The 24,315-nt window shown below is 51.9% G+C and overlaps 1 protein-coding gene across 2 annotated transcripts in view; it reads right to left on the minus strand.

Moving 5' to 3' along the window:
- The window catches only part of LHPP (phospholysine phosphohistidine inorganic pyrophosphate phosphatase), a 145,482-nt gene that overhangs the window by 106,799 nt on the left and 14,368 nt on the right, over nucleotides 1-24,315 (minus strand). For both annotated transcript variants that reach the window (XM_058298171.2, XM_012529941.3), the window contains exons 2-5: nucleotides 17,295-17,482; nucleotides 13,658-13,811; nucleotides 6,365-6,428; nucleotides 5,163-5,255 (exon numbers count right to left, since the gene is read on the minus strand). In XM_058298171.2, the coding sequence (XP_058154154.1) occupies nucleotides 5,163-5,255; nucleotides 6,365-6,428; nucleotides 13,658-13,811; nucleotides 17,295-17,482 (499 nt within the window). The remainder of the gene's footprint in view (nucleotides 1-5,162; nucleotides 5,256-6,364; nucleotides 6,429-13,657; nucleotides 13,812-17,294; nucleotides 17,483-24,315) is intronic.

Genomic DNA, 24,315 nt, shown 5'->3' on the forward strand with positions numbered 1-24,315 from the left:
CTGAGATGGAGAAATTGGCCATGGTAGCTGCTGAGGGTGGGGAGTGGGAAAAAGAGATGTGATGCAGGGGCATTTTCAGGACTTGGAATTGTCCTGGGTGGTACTGCAGGGACAGTTACTGGACAATGTATGTCCTCCAATGGCCCACTGGGTGGACTGGGGGAGAGTGTAAACTATAATGTGGACCATGGACCATGTGGTACAGCAGTGCTCAGAGATGTATTCACCAAGTGCAATGAATGTCCCATAATGATGGAGGAGGTTGTGGTTATGAGAGGAGTAGGGTGAGGGGGGTGGGGGGTATATGGGGACCTCTTATTTTTTTACTGTAACATTAAAAATAAATAAATAAGTAAAAATATGCAAAAAATAGGAAGTGATGACGTGGGCAAAGGAGAAAATTAAAGCATAAGAAACCATCAATGAGGAGGAGCAGACCTGGGACTTTTCAGACAAAGACTTAAAAAAAAAATGGTCCTAAATATGCTCAAAGAGCTAAAGGAAAACATGGACAAAGAACTAGAGGAAATCAGGGAAACAACAGATGAACACAAAGAGAATATGAGTAGAAAGAAGAAAATTATGAAAAGGAACCAAAGAGAGCTGAAGACCATAGTAACAAATTAAAAATTCCCTGGAGGGGTTCAACAGCAGATGGGGAGGTGGAGAAGGAAAAATTAGTGAACTTGAAGATAAGACAATTGAAATCATCCAGTCTGAGGAGCAGAAAGGTAAAAGAAAATGAAAAAAAAAAACAAAACAGAATCTGTGGAACACCATCAAGCATATCAACATACACATCGTAGGAATTCTGGAAGGAAAAGAAAGAGAGAAAGGGGCAGAGAGAATATTCAATGAAATAACGGCTGAAACTTCCCAAATTTAATGGAATACAAGAATATATATGTCCAAGAAGCGCAATGAACTCCACACAGTATACGCCCAAATAGACCATACTGTGTGCCATGTTATAATCAAACCATCAAATGCCAAAGATAAAGACAATTCTGAGAACCACAGAAAGAAGCAATGTGTCACATACAAGGGAACCTCAATAAGATTAAATGCTGATTTCTCACTGGAAACCCCAGAGGCCAGAAGGCAGTGGAAAGGCATATTTAAAGTGGTGAAAACAAAGAATTGCCAACCAAGAATTCTACATCTGGTAAAAATGTCTTTCAGAAATGAGGGAAGGGTGAAGACATTCCCAGATAAACAAAAACTGAGGGACTCTGTCACCACTAGACTGGTCCTATAGGAAATGCTAAAGGGAGTTCAGCAGGTTGAAAGGAGAGGATACTACACAATTGACTGATGCCACATGTAGAAATAAAGATCTCCAGTAAAGACAATGACATAAATAAAAATAAATACCTGTACTATTGTATTTTTGGTTTGTAACTCCACTTGTTACTTCCTGCAGGATTTAAAAAGCAAATGCACAAAATGTAATAACAAATCAATGGTATGGAATTCATAATACAAAAATATGTAATTTGTGACAAGAACTACAGAAAGGTGATGAGGGGGTAAGGGGTATAGGAACATCATGTATATACTATTGAAGTTAAGTTGATAGCAAAGCAAATGAGATTATTGTAGATTTAGAATGCTAAATTTAAGCCCCATGGTAACGACAAAGAAAATATCAGAAAATATGCAAACTCAGAGGGACAGGAAGTAGAACACAGTTTACTAGGGGTGGGGGCAGAGGTCATGGGGTGGGAAAGTTAATACAAAATGAGTATAAGGTTTCTGTTCAAGGTGAAAGGAAAGTTCTAGTAATGGATGATGGTGATGGTCCTGCAACATTGTCAAAGTGATTAATCCTACTGAATGGTTTGCTTGGAAGAGTTGGGATGAGAAGATTTATGTTGTATACATATTTCCACAATTTAAAAAAAAAGAAAGAGAAACTAAGGAAATAATGACAATTAAAATGCAACACATTGAGATTGGATGGGATCTATGAATGGAGGAGAACAGGCTAAAGGACATTATTGGGACATGAGAAAAAACTGGAATATAGAATGTAAGCTTTATATCAATGTTGAATTTCTTGAACTTGATAACTACATTTAATATGATTACAGAAGTGAATGTCCTTGTCTATAGGAAATGTACATGGAAGTACTATGTGTCCAAGGAGTATCATGTGTGCAGCGTGCTCTCAAATGTTCAGATAATGGATGGATGGATGGATGGATGGATGGACTGATAGAAGGAAAGGAAGGGAGGGAAGGAGAGAAGGAGAGAGGGAGAGAGAGAGGGAAGGAAGAGTGGGGAGGGAAGGAGGAAGGAATGGCAAAGATAGCCACATGTTAAAATTGGTAGATCAGTGTATCCGGGAGGGTGGGTGTATATTGGATTTCTGTGTATGAGGTTATTTTTTAAAATGTTCTGCAAGTTTGAAATTATTTCAAGATAAAAAGTTAAAAAAAAAAACACACAAAAACTTGAAGGGGTTCCCAATGGCCAAATACGGGACAATTTGAGCAACAAAATAATGTCAATAATGGACTATAACTCATAGAATAAAATGAATGGCCATGAGTCCATGTTGGTTTGAGTAAATAAATAAATGGAAGAAAAGGGAAAGCTCTTTCTTACAGTAAATTCCAATTAATAAATCTAGAAGGAATGACAGAAACAGAAAATTGCCCCACAGTAAACCCCACAGTAAACCCCACAGTAATAATCGTCTCAGGCAAGAATCATTAATGTAGGCTAAAATTAGGAGAGGAAAGAATAAAGGGAAAGAGAATCCTGACAGGGCATTCAAGTACTGTCCCCAAGATATTTATTCATCACAAAGGGACAAATAGTACTTCACAGTGGAGAAAACTGCAGCCACCACCTCACCCAGGGGTCAAAGGTAATCTCATGATCACGAGCAGAGTGACTTCCCGTGCCTCCTGAAAGGATGCACAAAGCGGGGCTCAGTGTCGCCTCTGCAGGATTCCTGCCAAAACTGCACAGCCTGAATCCAATCAGGAGGAAGCATCAGGAAAAAGAGACTGAGGGACATTCTACAAAATAACCGGCTGATACTCATTACAAATGCCTCAGTCGTGGGAGACAAAGACGGAGGAGCTGTCTCAGCGTAAAGGACACCGAGGGTGGCACACCACTAACATCAACATGGGACTCTGATCCCCAAAAAAGACGACTACGACGTTTGAAAAAGCTCTCTAGAGGAGTCAGTGATGTCCACACTAACTTCCTGGTTTGATCACTGCCCCAGGATTAGGACGTAAGACATTCACATTTGTGGAAACTGGGTGAAGGGCATGTGGTGATTCTTGGTGCTATTTTTGAAACTTTTTTGTCAGGCTGAAATGACCCCAAAAGAAAAAGTAAAAAAAAATCTTTTTTTAAAGTGGCGATTAGTTGATAATCATTGAAGTTCAACGATGGGTACCTGGGAATGCTGCTCTCTCTAGGCTCACGGATGCTTTAAGTTTTCTATAATAGATTAAAAAAGAGGGTCAAGATACATACCATCCACATGGAAGGGATGACCCTCCTTGGGATTTGATTCAAACTGCCAGGAAAAGCACATTTCTGAGACAGCCAGGGGGATTTCAATATGGCCTGGGGATTAGATCTTATTAGAGAGTGACAATTTTGTTAGGTGTTTTACTAACATTTTAGTTATGTCCAAAAATTACTGCATTTTTCAAGGCATACTGCAATATGAAAGGATTCCATCACAAGGAGTCCAGGATTTGCTTTAAAATACAGCAGCAAGAGTGTAAACTACAATGGAAACTATAATCCATGCGGTGCAGCAGTGCTCCCAAATGTACTCATCAAATGCAATGGATGTGCCAAACTGATGAAAGAGGTTGTTGATGTGGGAGGAGTGGGGGGGGAGGGGAGTGGGGGTATATGGGAACCTCTTATATTTGTTAATGTAACATTTTGTGTATCTTTAAAAAAGAAAAAGAAAAAAAAGAAAAAAATACAATAGCAGTGGGGAGCAGATGTAACTCAAGGGGTTGAGCGCCTGCTTCCCACAAGGTAGGTCCCAGGTTTGGTCCCCGGTGCCTACTAAAAACAAAGACAAGCACCAGCAAATCAAACGATAAAGCCAATTCAGTGAGGCTGAAGTGGCTCATTGGTTGAGTGCTGGCTTCCCACATATGAGGTCCCAGGTTCAATGCCCGGCCCCAGTACCTCAAAATAAATAAATAAATAAATACTAAAATGGAAAAAGAAAATGTGACAAACCTTCTATTTGTAAAGTCTGGGTGATGTACATACAGGTTGCACTGTATCATTTTCTCTACTTCTGTGTGTAATTGAAAATTTTCATAATAAAAGAGGACTTCTGTTCTATAAAGCAAAGGTTTTTAATTGCAGTGTTCATTCTGTCACAGAACAAACCTTCCCTTCCCTAACTGTCTAACAAGGCATGGCCCAATGTTTGCTGGGGACTCCCCCAGCCCCGGCACCTTCCAATGTGCTGGGTGACATCAGAGGATCCACAGAGCACCGAAAGGCCCAGGGGTCGAACCAGAACCCATGCAGGGAAATGCAGGTCCAAGGACCGGGCAGCCGCAGTGGCCCCGGGGCCCCAGCCCTGCTGCGGGCTGCTGACCGGGCGGCTTCACACCGACGGCAGGAGAGCTGGGCAGGGCGCTCACCTGCCCACCTTCTGCAGAGCCCTCAGAGGACCTCCTAGGGAAGGAGGCCATCTCCACGCCCAGGAGGATGGCAGAGCCCGGGCACTCGACTAGCGGAACCGAGCTGGCTCCTCTTCTTTTTAAGAGGTGTGCCTGGAATGTGCTCAGCCCCCCAAACCGTCATACTGTAAAGGTGACAGTGAGGCGATCATTTTTGTACATTCTCTCAATCTTGTTGCTACATTGTCTTTCCAACTGTAGTAATATTCACTGCTAGGACTTGTCAATTTTCATGTTTCCCGAGAAGGAGCAAAGAGTCAAGTCTTAGAAGAAGTCAGACATTTCTGAAAATAATCTAACAGATGGAACACATTCCGTGGAGCTCTTTTGCTGTCTGTTCTTCCCCTTTTCAGCCAAATGAGCTGTCGTCGGGGCTCCTTGGCCGCCCGGCCACCATCCAGAGGCCGCCCCGAGCCCTGGAGTCCCCCAGCGCAGGGCCTCCCCTCCCACGCCCACTTCCCACGGTGGTCGTACCTGGTGGGCCTCCACGCCCATCTCCTGCAGGGCGGACTTGAAAAACTCGGGCGATGGCTTCCCCACCACCTCCGCGTCAATCCCGCAGGCGTACTGGGAGAGAGAAAAGGACAAGGCCTGGGTCAGGGGCCAGGAGCAGGCAGGGGCCCCACGCCCAGGGAGGCCTCCCCGGGGGAGCACAGATGTGTCCTCGCAGGTCGGGGTCTGCAGGGGCGGGACCGTGTGGCCCAGAGGCACCAGCCCAGGCAAGGGCATCAGGACTCCACACCGGGGCGCCCAGGCACTCAGGGCCAACCTCCGCGATCTCCCTGCCATCGGCCCACGTACCCTGTCGGCCCATGTGCCCTGCTGGCCCATGTTCCCTGTTGGCCCACATGCCTTGTTGGCCCAAGTGCCCTGCTGTCAGCCCACATGCCCTGCCATCAGCCCATGTGCCCTGCCATCAGCCCATGTGCCCTTCAGACCCACATGCCCTGCCATCAGGCCATGTGCCCTGCCATCAGCCCATGTGCCCTGCAGGCCCACGTGCCCTGCCATCAGCCCATGTGCCCTTCAGACCCACGTGCCCTGCCATCAGCCCATGGGCCCTGTCAGCCCATGTGCCCTGCAGGCCCACGTGCCCTGCCATCAGCCCATGTGCCCTGCCATCAGCCCATGTGCCCTGCCATCAGCCCATGTGCCCTGCAGGCCCACGTGCCCTGCCATCAGCCCATGTGCCCTGTCAGCCCATGTGCCCTGCAGGTCCATGTGCCCTGCCATCAGCCCATGGGCCCTTCAGACCCACGTGCCCTGCCATCAGGCCATGTGCCCTGCCATCAGCCCATGTGCCCTGCAGGCCCACGTGCCCTGCCATCAGCCCATGTGCCCTGTCAGCCCATGTGCCCTGCAGGCCCACGTGCCCTGCCATCAGCCCATGTGCCCTGTCAGCCCATGTGCCCTGCAGGCCCACGTGCCCTGCCATCAGCCCATGTGCCCTGTCAGCCCATGTACCTCCCCCCCACGTGCCCTGCCATCAGCCCATGGGCCCTGTCAGCCCATGTGCCCTGCAGGCCCACGTGCAGCCGGGGGCCACGCTCCAGAGACGAGGGCGCGGTCAGCTGGCAGGGCCGGCCCCAGGCGTTGAGCACGCCCCCTCCCCAGAAAGACCAGCACCATCCCAGGTGGCCCTGAGCAGCGGGCACGGACACACCCCGGGCTGCTACCTCGAGTGCCTTCGTGTAGGGCCCGACGTCCAGCATCAGGCCAGAGGTCTCCTTGTAGTAGCGCCTAGAAGAGAGGAAGAAGGGACGTGAGCCGCAGGGCCTGGCAGGTGCCAAGAGAAAGGGCCTGTGCTGGCTCCGGTGGCTCGGGAGAGCCGGGTCGGGCGAGGGGTCGGTGCAGACGCCGCGCTGAGAACGGCCCAGGGCGGTCGGCAGGCAGAGCCCGGCACAGCGGCACCAGGCCCGGCAAAGAGCGCAGGGTTTAGCGCAGCGGTCACCAGGCCCGGGCCAGCGAGCACAGGGCCCAGCAGCTTGGCTCCGTCAGAATGGCCCCCTGCTGCCAGCCTCGTGGGGACCCTCCTGCAATGATTAACAGGGGACATCACGGGCAGATGGTTCCAGTTGCAAATACAGAGAAAGACAAGTATCCTGTGTTCTAGGGAAGGCCAGCAGGTCCGCAGAACATGTGGCCAAGCCCTAATTGCTAATAATTAACCCCTAATTGCCCCTACAGAAGAAAACCCCATTTGTTCCGCGGCACCCTGTCGCACGTCCTAGGAGCCAGAGGTCAGCGAGGTGCCGGGGTCCCCACTGCCAGCTGCTTTCACGAGGAGACAACTGTTTCTCCCCATCTCCATGGACCCAGAGACGGCTCGGCCTGGAGGAGGACTCCCCTCTCAGGACGGTTTCGTTGCTTTGCGAACACCATGCTGACGCAGAGGCTGCGTGGGGCCATCGGCCAGAGTGGCCACCACTCCCCGGCTCGCCTGCTGCCACCTGGCAGGCACGCGCCTTACGGCTCCCCTGGCAGGGCCGCTCAACTGGGGAAGGGGAGAAGAGGGCTTGCTCTGTGCTGCTCTGCACACGGGGCTCAGTGAAACCCAAGAGTGACTCTTGGAGTTATTAAAATACCTGGCGTGCCAAGCCCTCAGGACCCTCTCCTTTCCCCGTGCCTTGAAGCGTGAGACACTAAGCAGCACGTGTAGAGAGAGCGGGGGAAGAGGAGCGCAGCGTGCCGGCTTCCGGCCTCCACGTGCTCTCCCCGCTTCTTTCTACCTGTGGGACTCCGGCTTTCCTCACCTCTCTGGCCCTCAGTTTCCTAATCTGTAAAAGGGGGCGGGCAGGGGAACAACAGTTTATGTTGTGGAGCTTGAACAAGATAATTTATGCCACAAACTTAACACAATGCCCTGCACGCAGAAGGAGATGCTCCAAAAAGGTAAGGAAAATTGTTATCAACAACCGTTCACCCAGGCTGAGGCGCCGGCCATAGGTGCGACTGGGGAGGAACTGGGGAGCACAGGTTCCTCTCCGGCATGTGGGCGGGGAGGGGTCCTGAGCCTCCCTGGAGCGTACGCCCTTCATCCGCTCTCCACTCCCGGGACCCTGCCTGGCCCTGTCTGTCCCACCTGAGGCCTTTGGGGCAGTGGGTGGCACATGCTGCCCCCTCACCCCTGGCATTTTCTACGGGCTCCTCTCAGAAGCTTCTGGGCTGGTTGCAGGCTGGGCTGCAGGGCCTGAGCCGAAGCCCGGGCCTTGCCAAGGGCTGGCCACCTGCCACTCCACACTCGCAGGCCTGCCTCGGAGTCTGCCTGTGAAAGGCGTGGGCAGCCCCTGTCACGACAGCCCTCCATCCCGACCGAGTGAGCCCGACAGGGCGCGCGTTCTGCGTTCTGCTCCTCTCGGAGGCCCCCAAGCCCTTCTTCTAAAGTGAAAGAAACCTGGGTTTTCTTAGGTCTAAATTTGGTCCTGGAAGGTGAAAAAAAAAAATCTGCCAGGGGCCTAGGGCCCACCAAGGTTGGGACACAATACCTTCCAGCAAGGTCCCTGGCAGCCAGAGAGAAGGGCCACACTGCTAGAGTGGGGGCCTGGAATGCCCCCTTTAGAAAGGACAGCAGCATCGAGGGCCTCACTTCCGTGGTTCTTAAACTCAGGGTCCAGAACATGTTTTGCATGTATGTATCTCATTTAGAAGTTTCCTCTTCTTTTTCTCATACTTACAACAATAAACTGCTTTGGTGTGATGACTTACACAACAAAGCACAAACGGTTTGAAGCATGGGGTGAGCAAGAGGGTGGGGGACCGCTGGGTCCCCTGGGACCCCCAGGCTCCCGGGCCCACAGCCCAGCAAGGGAGCAGAGAAATCCACAGACAAATACCAAATGGCGATGACAAGGGGGCCCCATGTTCTGGGGCACTAGGGACCGGGGGGAGGGCAGGGGCCATGATCCGGAAGCCATCCACTCCTCTCTCTGGTCTGTGAGCACCCAGAGCCTAAGTTAGGGCCCCGTGGGCTAGGAAGCCCACTAAGCTTTTATTTGAAAACAAGCCCTTGCCTTCTCCTGAACTTGTTACAAGACAGGAGAGACCTCCAGAAAAGGGAGTATCTAAGATGAAGGGTAAGAGCGTTATCCAACTAGAAGGGAGGGAATGGGGGGTCCAGGCCCGAGGCGGGTGGCTCTGAGCCCACCAGCAGCACCAGGACCAGGTGGGTAGATGCTGCTCGGGCAAGGCCGTCACTGGCGCTCAGGGGACCTCGCCCCAGGAAACGGACAGATGGGCAAGCTGCACCTGGACCCCCGTGAGATGACTGCTGCGGTGGGTGTGGAGGTGGCGTGGAGCCCAGGCTGGGGGGTTAGAGGGCTCGGGGGGGAACTCCCCAGGGAAGTGATGTAGGAATGGAGGATGGAGGTGAGGAAAGGATGCTCCCAGCATAGGGAATCCTTACCCAGAAGCAACTGCAGAGAAAGAGGAAGCGAGATCCAGGGAGGGAGAGCGGGAGGGAGGGCAAAGAACAAAGCCACGGCCACGGGTACAGCTCCACCGGGAACTGAGGATTCTGGAGTTCCTGGTCCCAGGCCCCCATGCCTCAGCTGCCGGGGAGCAGGAGCGCTCACCAAAAGCCACCTCATTTGGGAAACCTCCCAAGGAGACCCTCAGGCATAGCTTCTGCTCCTCTCGTAGTCCCCTAAGCCCTTCTGCTAAAGTAAAAGAAGGGAAGACAATGTGGCTCATCTGATTCCACTGACCATATGGGAGGGACTGGGTTCAATCCCTGGGGCCTCCGGGTGAAAAAGAAGAGAAAGCACGCCCATATGGCGAGCCAGTGCCCACATGGTAAGCCAGTGCCTGTGCGGCAAGCCAGAGCCTGCATGGCGAGCCAGAACCTGCACAAGTGCCCATATGGTGAGCCAGTGCCCGCGCAAATGCCCACGTGGTGAGCCACTGCCTACACAAGTAAGTCACGCAGCAAGATGATGATGCATCAAAAGAGAGACAAGGGGGAAATCAAGGTGAAGCACAGCAGAAACCAGCAACTGAGGTAGCACAGTTGACAGGGAACCTCTCTCCCCATCAGAGGTCTCTAAGATCAAATCCCGGTGAATCCTAGAGAAGAGAAAATGAGAAGAGAAGACAACACAGACAGCAAAAACAGTAGGGGGGAGGAGGGAAAGGGAGGGAAAAAATAAGTAAGTAAGTAAAAGAAACTTAGGTTTTCTTAGGTTTAAATTCAGTCCTGGACGGTGAAAGAAAATATGAACATGCAATGTAAAAAAAATACACAATCAAAATCTTTGTTTTGTTGCTCTAATCTTTAGATTCTAAAAGGAAAATTGACTGCCACAAACATTTAATATTTTTCATTTTGAACTGAATCTGCCCAGAAATTTTTCTTTAAAAAGGCATTGAGGCCAACTGTTAACTGGAAATAGTTTTAAAGAGAAACTAAATACAAGCCAGTAGGTTAATTTTTGTTGTTGTTCCTGAAACACAAGAGATTTGCTATATTTATCTTTTGTTTTTGGAAAAATAAAGCTGACAGGGGGCCGGGCTGGAGCCCGCATGTTCCAGCCACCAAGAGGAAACAGTGGATGCTGCAAAAAAGGGGGAAAGTCTGGGAGGGGCAGTCAGCTGCGATTTTATGCTTTCTTCTTCTGCCGTTTCCGATTATTCAGCACAGCCTCCCTTCAAAATGACCACTTGACCTCTCCCAGAAGAACCATTAACCTTCCGTAGTCTGTGGCGTAAACAGCTTAATTTTCTGACGGCAGCATGACAGAAGAAATTACAAAGCCAATTCCCCCTCTCAGGTCCAAACAGATGCCAAATGTAAATCACTCCATTTCCAGGAGGAGGACATCCTGCCCCGTGCCTCCGCCCGGGCTCCTGCCTCCCTGATGGGTACTGCTTGACACTCACCCTTCGCTGTTGGGGACGGCCCCTGTCACCGCAACCCTTCTCGGCCAGGGACGGCAGCTCCCGGCACCTTCTCTTCACAGCCATCCCAAGAAGCTGAGACCCTAAAGCTCTCTGTTCCTCCCTCTGGTTTTTAAGCACCCAAAGTGCAAAGTCAGAATGTCCAGCAATCAGATAGCCCACTACTTCCTTATTTTTAAAACAAACCCTTGCCTACCATTGAAATTTTTTTAGGAAATACTGAGGATTGAACCCAGAGCCTCATATGTATATGTGGGAAACAGGTGCTCAACCACTGAGCTGCACCCACTCCCCAACCTATTATTGAATTTGTTGCAGTATTTTGAAGCTGAAAGCAGCTGGTTCCATTTTTTTCAACTACATACTTATTTCAACTATTACCCTTAATCTAGAATAAAAATGTTTGATAATTATGAGACCATAGCATTAAAGGTAACTTTAGCATAACTGCATTATAACATATTCTTAGTTAGACTTACTCTCTAGTGAGGGGGTTGCTAATTCAAACGTCACGCCCAGAATGTAAATGAGGTAAGCAGGCCAGGTTCTGTGGTTGGCATCACAGCAGTGACCTCAGTTTAGAAAGGGACATGTTTTACTCTTATGATAAACATACTGGAACATTTTTAGTTCCTGAAGAAAATCCATCCTCTCTTTTCTCTCTCTCTTTTTTTTTTTTTTAAGATTTATTTTATTTATTTTTAATCCCCCCCCCTCCCCCGGTTGTCTGTTCTCTGTGTCTTTTTGCTGCGTCTTGTTTCTTTGTCCGCTTCTGTTGTCGTCAGCGGCACGGGAAGTGTGGGCGGCGCCATTCCTGGGCAGGCTGAACTTTCTTTCACGCTGGGTGGCTCTCCTTACAGGGTGCACTCCTTGCGCATGGGGCCCCCCTGCTCAGGGACACCCCTGCGTGGCAGGGCACTCCTTGCGCGCATCCGCACTGTGCATGGGCCAGCTGCACACGGGTTAAGGAGGCCCGGGGTTTGAACCTCAGACCTCCCATGTGGTAGACGGACGCCCTAACCACTGGGCCAAGTCCATTTCCCTCTTTTCTCTCTTGAAACATCATTCATTCATTACTGTTTGATAGAGACATCGTCACAGAGAAATTTTTTTCTATCGAGAATAAAAGAACACGCAGGACAAGATTACTAGCAACTGACTCTGAAGCTTTTAGGGGCAATACGGAGTGGTGGGGTCTGTGGAAAACTGGACCTAAAGGAAGCCACCATGTGCATGGATTTGGGACAGTACTGTCAGAGCTTCTGATTCTCCAATGGAACCCAGAAACCTGGGTATTTTATGTAAAATCTCCTAATTTGTAAATAGGCTCTAGAAGAATTTAAGATCTTGTGTGGGCCGAACCTCTGCTCTAGAAAGTAGCCTGGAGGGGACAAGCACAGGTGCTGGGGTCAGCTGGGCCAGCTTGTGCTCCTGGTCCTGCCAGCACTTACCAGTTCGGGGACCATGGCTTCTTCACCTCTCTAGGCCTCAATATCCCTACCTGTAAAATGGCAGCAACACTGCCTCCAGCTCAGAGGGCTGCAGTCAGGATTAAACAACATAGAGAGCATATATAGGGCTTAGCCGTAGTCAGGGGCCCTTTGCTATTCAAACAGCTGGCCCTTTTCAGGTGGAGGCAAATGGGCACCCAGTCTCCAGTCTCCAGAGTCATCTAAGCCAGAAAAACTGCTTTCTCAGAAGTGGACCGAGCATCCTGCACTGCACGAGGCACTGGGGTAGGAAACCCAAAGCATCCCTGTAATTTGAAGAGCCTAGGGCCTCTTCTGTTGACAAGAGAAAAAATTGGCACAGCTTTCTGGAAAGCAACTTGGCAACCTGTATCAAGAACCTCAAAAATGTTCAGTCAGTAATCAACTACTAGGACATCATCGGAAACACACCAAGATGCTCAGTCACAGCCTATCTCTGGCAGAAAATCAGAAGGAACCTATATATTCACCAGCAGGGGATAATGAGAAAAATTGTAGGATATCTGCACAACGGATAACCATGCCCCAGAGATGTCCATGTATTGCATGGAAAGTCATTTACGATATATTGTTCGATGAACAATTGAAAAACAAGTTACAAAACTAGGGCAAATTTGATGCTAGGGTGGTGAACGCATGCATTTGTAATTATCTACCTGCACAGGAAACCATGTGGAAGGACAAACACCAAAACAGCAACAGCCATTTTGTTGAGCAGTGGGGCTGACAATCATTTTTGTTTTCTTCTTTTTGGGCTCATCTGTACTTTCTAAATTTTCTTCAATGAACATATCCTGTCTTGGTAGCCAAAAATATGTTAAGAAAAACAAGCAACGCTGTTTCTTGTTAAAAGAGGGAGAGAAAGAGACAGGGTGGGCATGTGCTAAAGGCTCAGACAAAGGGACTGTCACAAAACCACCAACTTTATAGAGGCGTGCTCTGCAGCTGGTGAGGCCAGCACCCAGACTAAGGCATCCCACACACCCTCAAGATGACACCTCGCTGCTTAGTCCCTTGGGACAACTCTTCATCGCCTCGTGCCCCAGGATCCACGCAGGCCAAGAAATCCTTCTCAATCTGTGCAAAGGCACCTTCCTCTGCTCTGCTCTAACTGAGTCAACATGTAGCTTCTGGGATCTCCAAGGACTCTCCCTCTGCAATGCCCCTACCCCTCACACACATACACCCAGCTTCTCCTAGCCTAGGACCCACGCAAAAGCTTCATCAGCAAGCATCCAAGGACAGAGGACTCATTTCCTAAGAAAGATATTAGAGGGGCAGGTATAGCTCAGGGACTGAGCACCTGCATCCCATGCACAAGGTCCCGGGTTCAATCTCTGGTATCTTCTAAAAAAAAAAAAAGAATGGAACCATACATAAAATTCCCTTATTTAAAAATATATATAATAAAGAAAGAAAAGAAGAAATAAAGAGAAAAAGAAAGAGCCCAGAAGGAGGGAAGGGAAAGAATGACACCGTGCCCACCTTGTGCCCATGTGGCAGCATCCTTTCCCCCTCGATTCCAAGTCAGAGAATCGCAGAGCATTGTCCAAAGCAGCCAGAAGCAACTCTCCCTGGGCTACTTACCCTTTCCCCAGTGATATGAGCACAGGCTTTTCCAGCTCCATGAGCACCTGGAAGGCTTTATTCATGTTCTGGTAGGAGAAGGCTTCTTTTGCATCTCCAATTACAACACAGTTGGGGTTGGACGTGTCGATCTGATCAAATTCGGAGCGGATATCTGGGGAGAGAGAGTGTGTCATCAAGCCCTGGGGAGACGCCCCTCTCGCCGTCTCCCACCTGGGATGCCTCCTGACCTGCCCTCCCGACTCTCAGCGCCTTTCTCAGATGCACTATTTCTTTTTTTTTTTTTTTAAAGAGTGGCTAATTTTTTTTTTTAAAGATTTATTTATTTATTTAATCCCCTCCCCCCCCCCCCCGGTTGTCTGTTCTTGGTGTCTCTTTGCTGCGTCTTGTGTTTCCTTGTCCGCTTCTGTTGTCGTCAGCGGCACGGGAAGTGTGGGCGGCGCCATTCCTGGGCAGGCTGCTCTTTCTTTTCACGCTGGGCGGCTTTCCTCACGGGCGCACTCCTTGCGCGTGGGGCTCCCCCACGCGGGGGACACCCTTGCGTGGCACGGCACTCCTTGCGCGCATCAGCACTGCGCATGGCCAGCTCCACACGGGTCAAGGAGGCCCGGGGTTTGAACCGCGGACCTCCCATGTGGTAGACGGACGCCCCAACCACTGGGCCAAAGTCCGTTTCCCATGCACTATCTATTTCTGACCCTCACAGCTGCCACGGGAAGTGGGCGAGGAAGGGTGGGCAAGGAAGTGGTGTCGTTCCCCTTTTATGGATGATGGGCTTCCTGCCCCTGCGGCCAGTGGGTTTGTTAGGAAAGAAACGGCTCCATCCTCGACCACTACCCCAAAGCTGGCTCAGCCCCAGGAGCTCCTTCAGCTCAGTCCCACGGCCAGGAAATCCAGAGCTTTGCACCGCTAAGGGGACATTGGCTGGAGGACACAGATTCCCAGCCATAGGAAGTAACGAGGCTGCGAGCAACCCGTAGAGGGTTGGCGCTGAAGCCCTGGTGTGTGAGAAGCAACGCCACATTCCAGGCAAACTCACGGAAACGAGAGCAGGCACACACGTGTCGTGCCCGCTGGCCAGGCTCACCGGCCCCTCGGAAAGCCTCTTCATCCTTTCCCTGATCTGCCATCCTCTTTAAGTAAAAACAGGGCAAGGTGCAAGGATAGAACCATCAATTCCTAAGAAGAAACTGGTGCTCACCTTGCTTGGTATAAGCCTTTCTGATTTAAAAAAAAATGAAGAAACCACAATGAAATACCCCTTCATACCCACCAGAAGGGCTGGATTAAAAAGACAGGCAACACTGAGTGCTGGCAAGGATGTGGAGATAGTGCAAAATGATACAGAAACTGTGGGGAAAGGTCTGGCAGTTTCTTATATATCTGCACTGTAACCCAGCAATTCTACTCAGCATTTACCCAGAACACCTGGTCAGGAATGTTCTAAGCAGATATATTCAGAATAACCTGAACCTGGAAACAACCCATGTGTCCATCGACAAGGGAATGGCAGTGCAGCCATGCCACAGACACTCCTTGGCAACACAAAGGCACAAACTACTGTTACGTGCTATGACGTGGTTGGGTATGAGATGCTCTGCTGGGTACAAGGAGCCTCACACCAAAGACTAGACAGTGTATGGGCCTATAGATAGGAAATTTGAGAACAGGTACAATGGACAAAGTGAAAATCGCGGTTGCTTCTAAGGGAACAGAGCGGGAGCTGACTGGGAAGGGCATGAGGGAACTTTTGGGGTGAAGATGTTCTGTATCGTGAGAAGGTTTGGGGGGTACATGGATGTGTGCATTTGTCAAAACAGCGTCAGTACACTTGAGATGTGCGCATTTCACACTACGTAAATTTTAGAGCAAAAAGAAAAAACTGAACAAGTATTGAACTCTAGTCAATGCTCTGCTGAGGGGTTTACAGGAAGTGTACCCACGTCTGCGATTTACTTTGAAATTCATCAAATACAAGATGTGATGAACGCACAACATTGTGATCATACTAAAGGCCAACGATTACATCATACACTTTGGATAGATGGATGGTGTGCAAATATCTCTCAATATAACTGCTAAATAAATGAATAAATAAACAGATAAATAAATTACTGTGCTATTTGGCTAAAAATAACAGTTATGTACAGCAGGGGAAACACAGAGAGATTGAGAGGTGAGGAATTTTCTTGATTGTCTGTTTTTATTATTATTGAAATAATGAAAATGGTGTAATAATGATTGAAGTGATGAATGCACAACTATGTGATTATACCAAATACCATGATTGTACACTGTGGGTGCATTTTATGTTTTATTAATATGTGCCAATAAAATTGATTTGTTTAAAAAAAATACAAAATGGATGGAGGGATAGATAGACATATAATAAGAAAATAGAGTAAAAGGTCTTTGGTTAAATCTAGGTGATGTATTAAAATATCCCAAGTAAAATTCTTTTGACTTTGCTGTATGCTTGGAAATTTTCATAAAAACTTGGGTTGGGGGGGTGGAGAATTCATCAATTTTAAAACGTGGGAAAAATTTGAAGTCTGAAAACACTGGTACAGCTATTAAAAATGCAGAGCCTGGATAACCACTGAGGAAGGGCAGCTCCTTCCCCCAGAGGCCCCTCAAACTGAGGACCTGCTGGTCCGCGCCAAAGGTTCATGCCACCTTCGAGGCAAATGCTGGATCTTCTCTCCTCCCTACTTGCCCCCTCACACCCATGCCAGGCGGACCCTCCCCCTTCCCTGGGGATTTCCTTTCTGAGGTCTTTCTCTTTCTTTCAGGACTGTGTCCTAAGGCCTCTGGCGGGAATGCTGGGATACCGAGGAAGTATTTTGAGAAACACGATTTCTAAAGGCTGGGCCTATCGCCCAGGATTGGCGCCAGGGCCCTCGATTCACCCTCGGGCCTCCCAGGGAGCCCCCTCCCCTCTGACAGCCCCCACTCCTGCCTGCAGTGGGGCATGGATGGGAGCCTGTTGCCTCTGCCGATGGAATGTAAAAATAAACATTTCAAGCGCAGGGGACGGAAGGAGGAAGGCTCAGTAAGATGACCGAGAAAGAGTTCTAGATTTGGAAGGATTCCTAAAGTCTACTCTTTCTGAATAATTCAGAAGGCACCAAATAATACTGCTCACTCTGCTTTGTTCTAGAAAACCACTCCACAGTGTCAAAGGGCCTCTTTCCTTGCATTCAGACTAAAATCAAGGATGCAAACTTTGTTCCTACAGTCATTTACAAGCTGCACCAGAGAGCTAGGATGGTTTTCTACAAATACGATTCAAGGCTACTGAGTATCAGACTGCAGAAAGCTCGGGCCTTTCTCCCTCCCTGTCTCTCTCTCCCTCGTTCTCTTGCTCTTATTGTCTAAGTTTCTTGCCATAAGAGCTGGAATTGTCCCCCTTGACAATCCCCGCCCCCTTGGTCCCACCCTAGGCCCAGGAAAGCCTGGCCAGGCTCTTTGTCTCTAATACACCTGCTAGTGGAAGGCTGGGAAGGGTGGCAGCCGGGGCCAAACACAGACCAGCCACCCGGCCACGGGCCCACGTGTGTCTGTCCAGTGAGAGCGGTGGTCCCCACTGGGGGAAGGGGCGCCAGCACCTCCGCGAGGTCGCAGGGCTGCAGCTTACCGTCATGGATGAGCAGGTGTGGCCGCAGGCCTCGCTCCCGCAGGATCTGGCAGGAGGCCGGCGCAGGGGCGGTCACGTCGCCCTCGGAGATATCGAAGCCGGCCTGCCGCAGCGCCCGCACCAGCTTCCCGCGGGGCTTCTGGGACTCGTTGGTGCAGAACCTCACCTTCAGCCGGGACCGCTTCAGCCTGGGGGGACAGGACAGTCAGCGGGGAGGTGGGAGGGGGGCCTCCTGGCAGGGGGCTGGAGTCAGGCACTGCTCCCAGGGCACCTGGTAAAGTCCCGGAATGGGCCAGACCAGCGTGGGTGGCTGGACGGGCCTTCACCAACCCCCAAGTAGGTTCTGGCTGGGACCTGAGCTGCAGCAGACCCCTTCTTAGGGGAACCCACAAACCTTTCTATTCTCACTGCCTTCGCAATCGAGGCTCCCCGAGGCTCTGCGTCCACCCTTCTTTGCACCTGCATCTCCCTTGCCCTCCTTCTCTGCCTGGGACCCACTGCCTCTCCATCCACCTGGCGCTCCGCCTGAGCCAGTGCTACCGGGCCCTGAGGCCCCCTCGGCGCCCTCCCCCGCGCTGCCCGGTGGCCAGGCCAGACCTCCCCCTCGGAATGTCGGCAGCCATGTCTCTGCACCTTTCCACGATAGTCGGCATTTCCACTTTGCCTTTGAGCTGCTTATGTCTACTCGTCACTCCCTCTGGATTCAGTGCCCAACAAGTGCAGAGGCAGAGGGGACCCGGGGAGCTCTCACCACCGTCCACAAGGAAAGGCTTGCCAGACAAAGCCATCCGGTGCACGGACAATTCCGGGGTGTCCCCCCCGGATCCCATGAAGATCCGGAGGTAATGGAACAAGACACTGAGATGCCACGGACTGTGGGCGGCCCCGATGCTCCCGCCCACCTGAGCCCTGCGGAGGTCCGTGTGTTCCAGCTGCTCTTGGGCAAGTTCTCAGAGCACAAGGCCGAAGGGCAGATGCCTCAGGAGGACCCAGAGGGACACACAGTCACCGAGCCCTGGCCACCTGGCCTGGGGCTGGAGCACGGAAGCAGACCTGTGACCCATAAGGCAGGGTCCTGCTCTTCCCGGAGCCCAGGTCGGTGGACGGGTGGGGAGGCCGGCAACCAACGAGGGAGGGGAACTTACACTTGAGAACAGAAAGGAGCTACGAAGGAGGAAACAGGCCGTCAGGGGTGCACTCTGGGGCTGAGACCCGCAGGGGCAAGGCGCTGCTGGGCATCGAGAGCACGGAACGTGGGTGCAGAGGGGACGCTGGGTCACCCGCGAGTGGGGGGACAGGGGCCAGCCACGCAGGCTCGGTGGGTGTTCCAAATCACATAGCCTCCCCCACCCTGCCCCAAGAGCCCCAGACACACCAGCGGGGCGCCAGTATCTGGCATCTGACTGAGCCGCGTGTGGAAGAAGCACGAGGCTGCAAGCCAGGGGACCCGAAGAAGAGTAACCAGTTATACCATTCGCCACCAGACCTGTTCACAAGAGCGGGTCCCCAGTGGGGCCGGGGGACGTCTTGGCTCAGTGCCCATCCTTTCAATTTTCGAATGTTTTATAATGTAAGTAATACATTTACATGGTGTTAAACGCATAGAATTTATAACCTGTAAAGAATATTCATATATAGGAGTTATATGCTCAAACTTTGTTTCACTGATGAGGACCCAATCAAGAGTCCAGAGGCAACACATCCACGGGAGCCGAGTACTCAGAACTGTGGGCTGGAAACGAACCTCCATCTGAGCAAATAAGTGAGACCCACTTAAAAATTGAATTTAACCCCAACCTTCAGCGGGGAAGCAATTTTTATCCCATTTTATGGCTGAGGAAATTGAGTCTCAAAAAAGGCCAGTGCCTTCTGCTCTGTTCTGAACTGAGAGTCTGGGCAGTCGGCTAATTTCTCCCTTATCCAGACGTGAATCCTGGAGCTCTCAGGGGACTCAAGAAGACAAAATGTGTGTGCCCAGACCCATCCTACAAAGCAGTGAGAGAGGGGTGGGGCCATTGGAGAGGAAGGCATGCCCCAATGTGAGGACTCAGGGAAGGCTGCCCAGAGGAGGCGGCTCTGACCTGTCTGAAAGGATGGGCAGGAGTTGAATACACGGGAGAAGGGGCAGGGAGGCGGAGTGACGGGCAGGCTGCTGCTGTGCACGTGCCGGGGGGCTGCAAGCCTCGCTTCCTTGGGAGCTGCAGGTCCAAGGGGAGCAGGCTTTGGCAGATATAAAGAAAGGGGAGCAGCCTGGCTCCGCTCGGGCATGGGCTGCGTGGAAGGCGGGATGGGAAGTGGGCTGCCGGCTGAGCTGGAGGGTGGCTGAGAGATGGAGTGAGTCGGGCGCTCCATCCATCACTGGGATGCAGGGGGACTGTCAGAGCCAGAGGGCCGGGGGCTGGCTTTGGCAATGACCGCAGCTGGAAAACAATGGCAGGTCTCAGTCCAAAATGAGACTGTCCTGTGTCACGTTGTCCCCACCCCATCCTATCCATCACAACCTGTTGCTTTTTGAAAGCACAGTTTATTAAATCTCATCCTAATATTTTCTTTTTTTTTAATTAGAGAAGTTGCAGGTTTACAGAAAAAAAAAAACATGCAAAAAATAGAGTTCCTATAGACCTCCCCCTATTATAACACCTTGCATTAGTGTGGTACATTGTTAAAACTGATGAAAGAATATTATAATTGTACTGTTAACTGTTGTCCATGGTTTACATTAAGATTCTCCATTGTGTTGTACTGTTCTAAGTTCTTTTATTTTTATTTTTCCTGGTAACATGTATTTCCCCTTTAACGACATTAAAACGTAATTCAGCACTGTCAGTTATGTTCATAATGCTGTGCTACTGTCACCACCATCCATTTTCTTGTGACCAATATTCTGATCACCTGGTCAAAGATTTCTTCCTGTATTTGTTTTCCATAGCTTCCCTTTCATTAACATTTTTACATATTTTCAAAAAAATCTATATTCCAGCTTTCCTTGGACACTTTCTATCACCCCCCATCCCACAAATTTCCTTGAGCATTTTTCAAAATTAATGTTGAGATATGAAAATCAGTTCATAGTTACAAAACTCAGTGCATAGCGTGGCGTTATTAGTAAAAAACAGCAACTGTGAAATTCTGCTGTTAAAATACGCAGGTCTTCCCTCCTCCCTCCTTCGCTCTCTCCCTTACTCCCTTCCTTCCTTCCTCTGCCTCTTCCATCCTTCAATCCCTCCCTTCCTTCCTACTTAATCTTAAATCCCTGCAATCCCTGACTCCCCAGTTGGTGGGCTGCCACTGAAAGCACAGGGCTTATCTGCTTCTTTCGCCCAAATCCAGAGGGTTTGAGAACACCAATCAATACCTCTGTAGGCAGAGGAGGATCAATTCACAAACAGCACCGCTATTTACATCCTGTGCATTATGCAACAGAGAGGAATCCGCCTTCGCCCATTCACAACCCCTTGTGAGCCCTCAGTAGTCCGATGTACATCTGCTGCTGTGTCTCCTGACTCGCGGCTCTCTTGGGGTCAACACTGCACGCCCAGGCCGTTGGCCAAGCTTGGCACACAGCAGGCCCCGATAAACATTTGCTGAACAACAAATGAACAGAAAATCGAAATGACACTGGCAAGATGGACGCTTCCTCTATGGCTTCCCCAAGGGTGTCCCCGAGTCTGGAGCCCCTGACAAGCCCTGGTAGAAACAGAGAGCGCCTTCCGTGATGAAACTGCACACTCCCATGATACGACAAGCCTCCAGGCCTTCCGAGCACTCGGTGACACATGCGATTTGGGAAGAAATCTGTCCATTTGCCCACGACGGAGTGAACGCAGGCCGGGCAGCTGACGATGTCTTCTTCAATAGTCCAGGTGATCCGTCCCTTTCTTATTATTTGTCTTTCCTAATCAGAGGTTTATGAATGATCAATTACACTTAGTGGTTAATTGCCCTTCAAAAAGATAGCTCTCTTATTTTTAAATTAGGCAGTTAATATATTGTAACTAATAGCGTCCCCTTGTACATTATGGACAGATCTTCCCTGACTGGTGTCCGGAACGTGTGATTCGCACCCAAGTTAATGGAGCAGGTGAGTGAAGAAGTGCAGGGGGACCCGGGGGACTAATTACTGCTAATGAATTATGGTGTGACCTTCTCAGAACAGTGAGCAATCCGTGTGACAGGGAGCTGACGGGGCCTCGCATCTGTTATTCCAAACACACCTTCAGAGATGGGTGAGAAGGGGCACGACCCACAGAACTGCCCTGGGGACGCTGCAGCCACGGCTCGCCAACGCAGAGCCAGCGCGAAGCCCGTCCAAACACAGACCCGGGCCGTCAGAGGACTCATTTTGGCCATGCACTTGGTCCCTGAAAAGTTGGGTGCAACCTTCTCGGGGAAGTTCTTCTCCCTTTGGGTCCTGCCCATCTCTGCCGGCCGACGGTGCCCCCTTTGATGTCCCACACTGGAGCCAGCGGCCCTCTGGAGAGCAGTTCCAGGGCATCCTTGTTTTGTTTTAATTTCTGAAAATAAACCTGACTAATACAACACCGTACTGAGCCTGGACTCTGGGCCAAGCCCTGGGCCATCGCTCAGTGCCCCCAATCCTCCCTGAGGGCAGAGCCCTGGCACCGGTGGTGTTCCACCCTCCCCGGGGCCACGGGCCTGGTGCACACTCACTGGGCATGTGCGACTGAGTACATGCCAGACACCAGAACGGATCGTCCCCATTCTACGGACAGAAACCAGAGGCTCCCAGGAGGGCCGAGGCCAGGCGGCTGGTGAGCAGCAAAGCCTGTGGGTCCTCAACCCTCTGCCGGGAGGCGGGTGCGGCCCTCACCCCGGCAAGCAAAAGTAGCCGGTGCTTTCCAGGGGCCCAGTGAACAAGGCCCCGGCAGCCCCCGGAACCCAGGCCCCAGGTGTGCTCCAGGGTGTCTGCGGAAGGTAAGGGAAGCTCTAAAGGGGTAGGGGTGGGGGGCAGCACCTGTATGCGCACGCAGAGACGGGGTGTGAGGGCACCCAAGGGGGCCCTGAGAGGCCGAGGAGCCGTGTCCCAACTGGCCTGCCCTAGACATCACAGCCTGGGCTTCGGGAACCCAGGACACAGGCACCCAAGAATGTCACCCCCCAAGGGGAGCAAAGAGACCCCCAAAGAGCACTTCTGAGGGTTGTAGGCATCGGGGAGGCCCCGCTGCCCAGCTCCACCCAAGCACCCAGCGAAAGGGGCCTTCTCAGCCTGTGGCCGTGCCTCGGCCCTCCCCGGGCGCCCTGTGCAGGGCGGGGGTGCACCCGCTCCCTCTGACCACACCAGCTCTTTGAACTGACCTTTACCTCAGCCCAGCCGGCCAGGACGAGCCTCTGAGTGACAAGTCGCCCGGGGCAATTACCGTGCATCAGATGCGCCGGTCCCTTACAAATCACCACGGACTTCCCACAGCTGCTGGCTGTCGGCATCTGCCAGGCCCGCTCACCCGGAAATAATGAAAACCCGCTCATTACTGTGCCAGAGCAGGTAAAGCGTTAGGACAATTATGGGACATCCTGGGTGACCTTGCCAAGGGCACGAAGCTGGGAGGGCCGGGGCTCCTCCCCCGAGGGGCCTGGAGGAGAGGCTGCCAGGCAAAGGGCCCGCGAGACCCCTCTCTGCCAGGCCCCAGCCCCGTCCTTCCTGCCCGACTCCCTCGACCCTGCCCCCAGCCCTCTGGAAGTGCCACCTTCATGACACAAAGCCTCCTTCTCCCCACGAGAGTCTCTGCCTTCACCCTCCCCTAGAGCCATCCTTCAAGGCCAGGTCCATCTGTCCTTTCCTTCAGGAAGCCCCCCGGGCGTGGCTTTCTCAGTCCTCAGTGCCGCTCCCTGCACTGGAACCGCCCCCTTCTGCTCCTCCCCCAGCTCCTGGGCTCCTGGAGGGCTCAGTTTCCTTCAGCAGAGCCCCTCCTGCATTCCTAGGCAAAAGAGGGGCCCCTGCTGCCACAAGGGGCTTGGAGGAGCATTGCACAGGTCCGAGGCGCTGTCTGCTCCCCAAGCTCGGACTGCGGAAGGGGCAGCTCGGGGCAAGCGGCTCCCAGGCTCCCAGGGGTCTGAGCCCGGCAGGAAGTGACTGTCCCTTCCCCAGGCTGATTTCACCTGGATTCTCCCTCAAAACCCCCCCAAAACGCATGGGGCAGGGTACCCAGTGCAGCAGAGGTTCACTGTTAAGGAGCACCTAACCAATCCAAATTTCAGATCTAATGGGCCCCTTGGGGATGAATGAAATCGCCCTGTCCCGCCCAGTACGCAGGCACTGCTCCCGCAGCTGCAGCAAGCCCCTGGAGCCCAGTCAGTGCTTTCAAGTTCTGGAAGAAGCCCTGAGCTCCCAGTAACCCCACCATGGAGCAGCACCGCTTCTCCACGGTACCAGCATCTGATATAACCCTGCCTGGGGCAAGGTTTCTAGAAGATTGCAGAAGAGAAAGCCTGTGGAAGCCACATGGGCCCTGACAGGCGGGGGTACAGCCCGTGCCCAAGGCCCACCAGCACCCTGGAGGCTGGAGGGAGCCACAGCCTGTGGAGTGGGTACAAAACGCACGCTCTCCTGCTGAGGGGCCTCGCAGCCTGGTGGCTGAGGGCAGGTCCCGGCTCTGCCACTACGGGCCTGGGTCGAGCTACGGCTCTCTGTAGCTCAGCCACCTCCTCTGTAAAGTGGGGTGATACTGCCCCTCCCTGACACTGTGAGGAGCAAATGCGCCCGGGCACGTGCTGAGCCCCGCCCGGCGCAGGGTGCCTGCTGGCACATGCCCGTGGATGAGCTCCACGGCCTCTCGGGGGGGGCGGTCCTCACCCACCTCACCCCGTGCGGGGAAAACCCCGACCCCCCATGACCAAGCAGTGGTGGCAACAGAGAGGCCCACACTGGCTGCCGGGAGACCTGCCAGGCTCCGGATGCCCACCCTCCCTGCTCCCCCCATTGGGCGTCTGCTCTCCCGCCTCCCCAGGCTGCCCCTCTACCCCCCAGCTGTGCTCCCACCATCCAGGGGTCCCGAGCCTCCAG

This window comes from Dasypus novemcinctus, chromosome 6 (genome assembly GCF_030445035.2).
Source record: "Dasypus novemcinctus isolate mDasNov1 chromosome 6, mDasNov1.1.hap2, whole genome shotgun sequence".
In the NCBI taxonomy this organism is placed as follows: domain Eukaryota; kingdom Metazoa; phylum Chordata; class Mammalia; order Cingulata; family Dasypodidae; genus Dasypus; species Dasypus novemcinctus.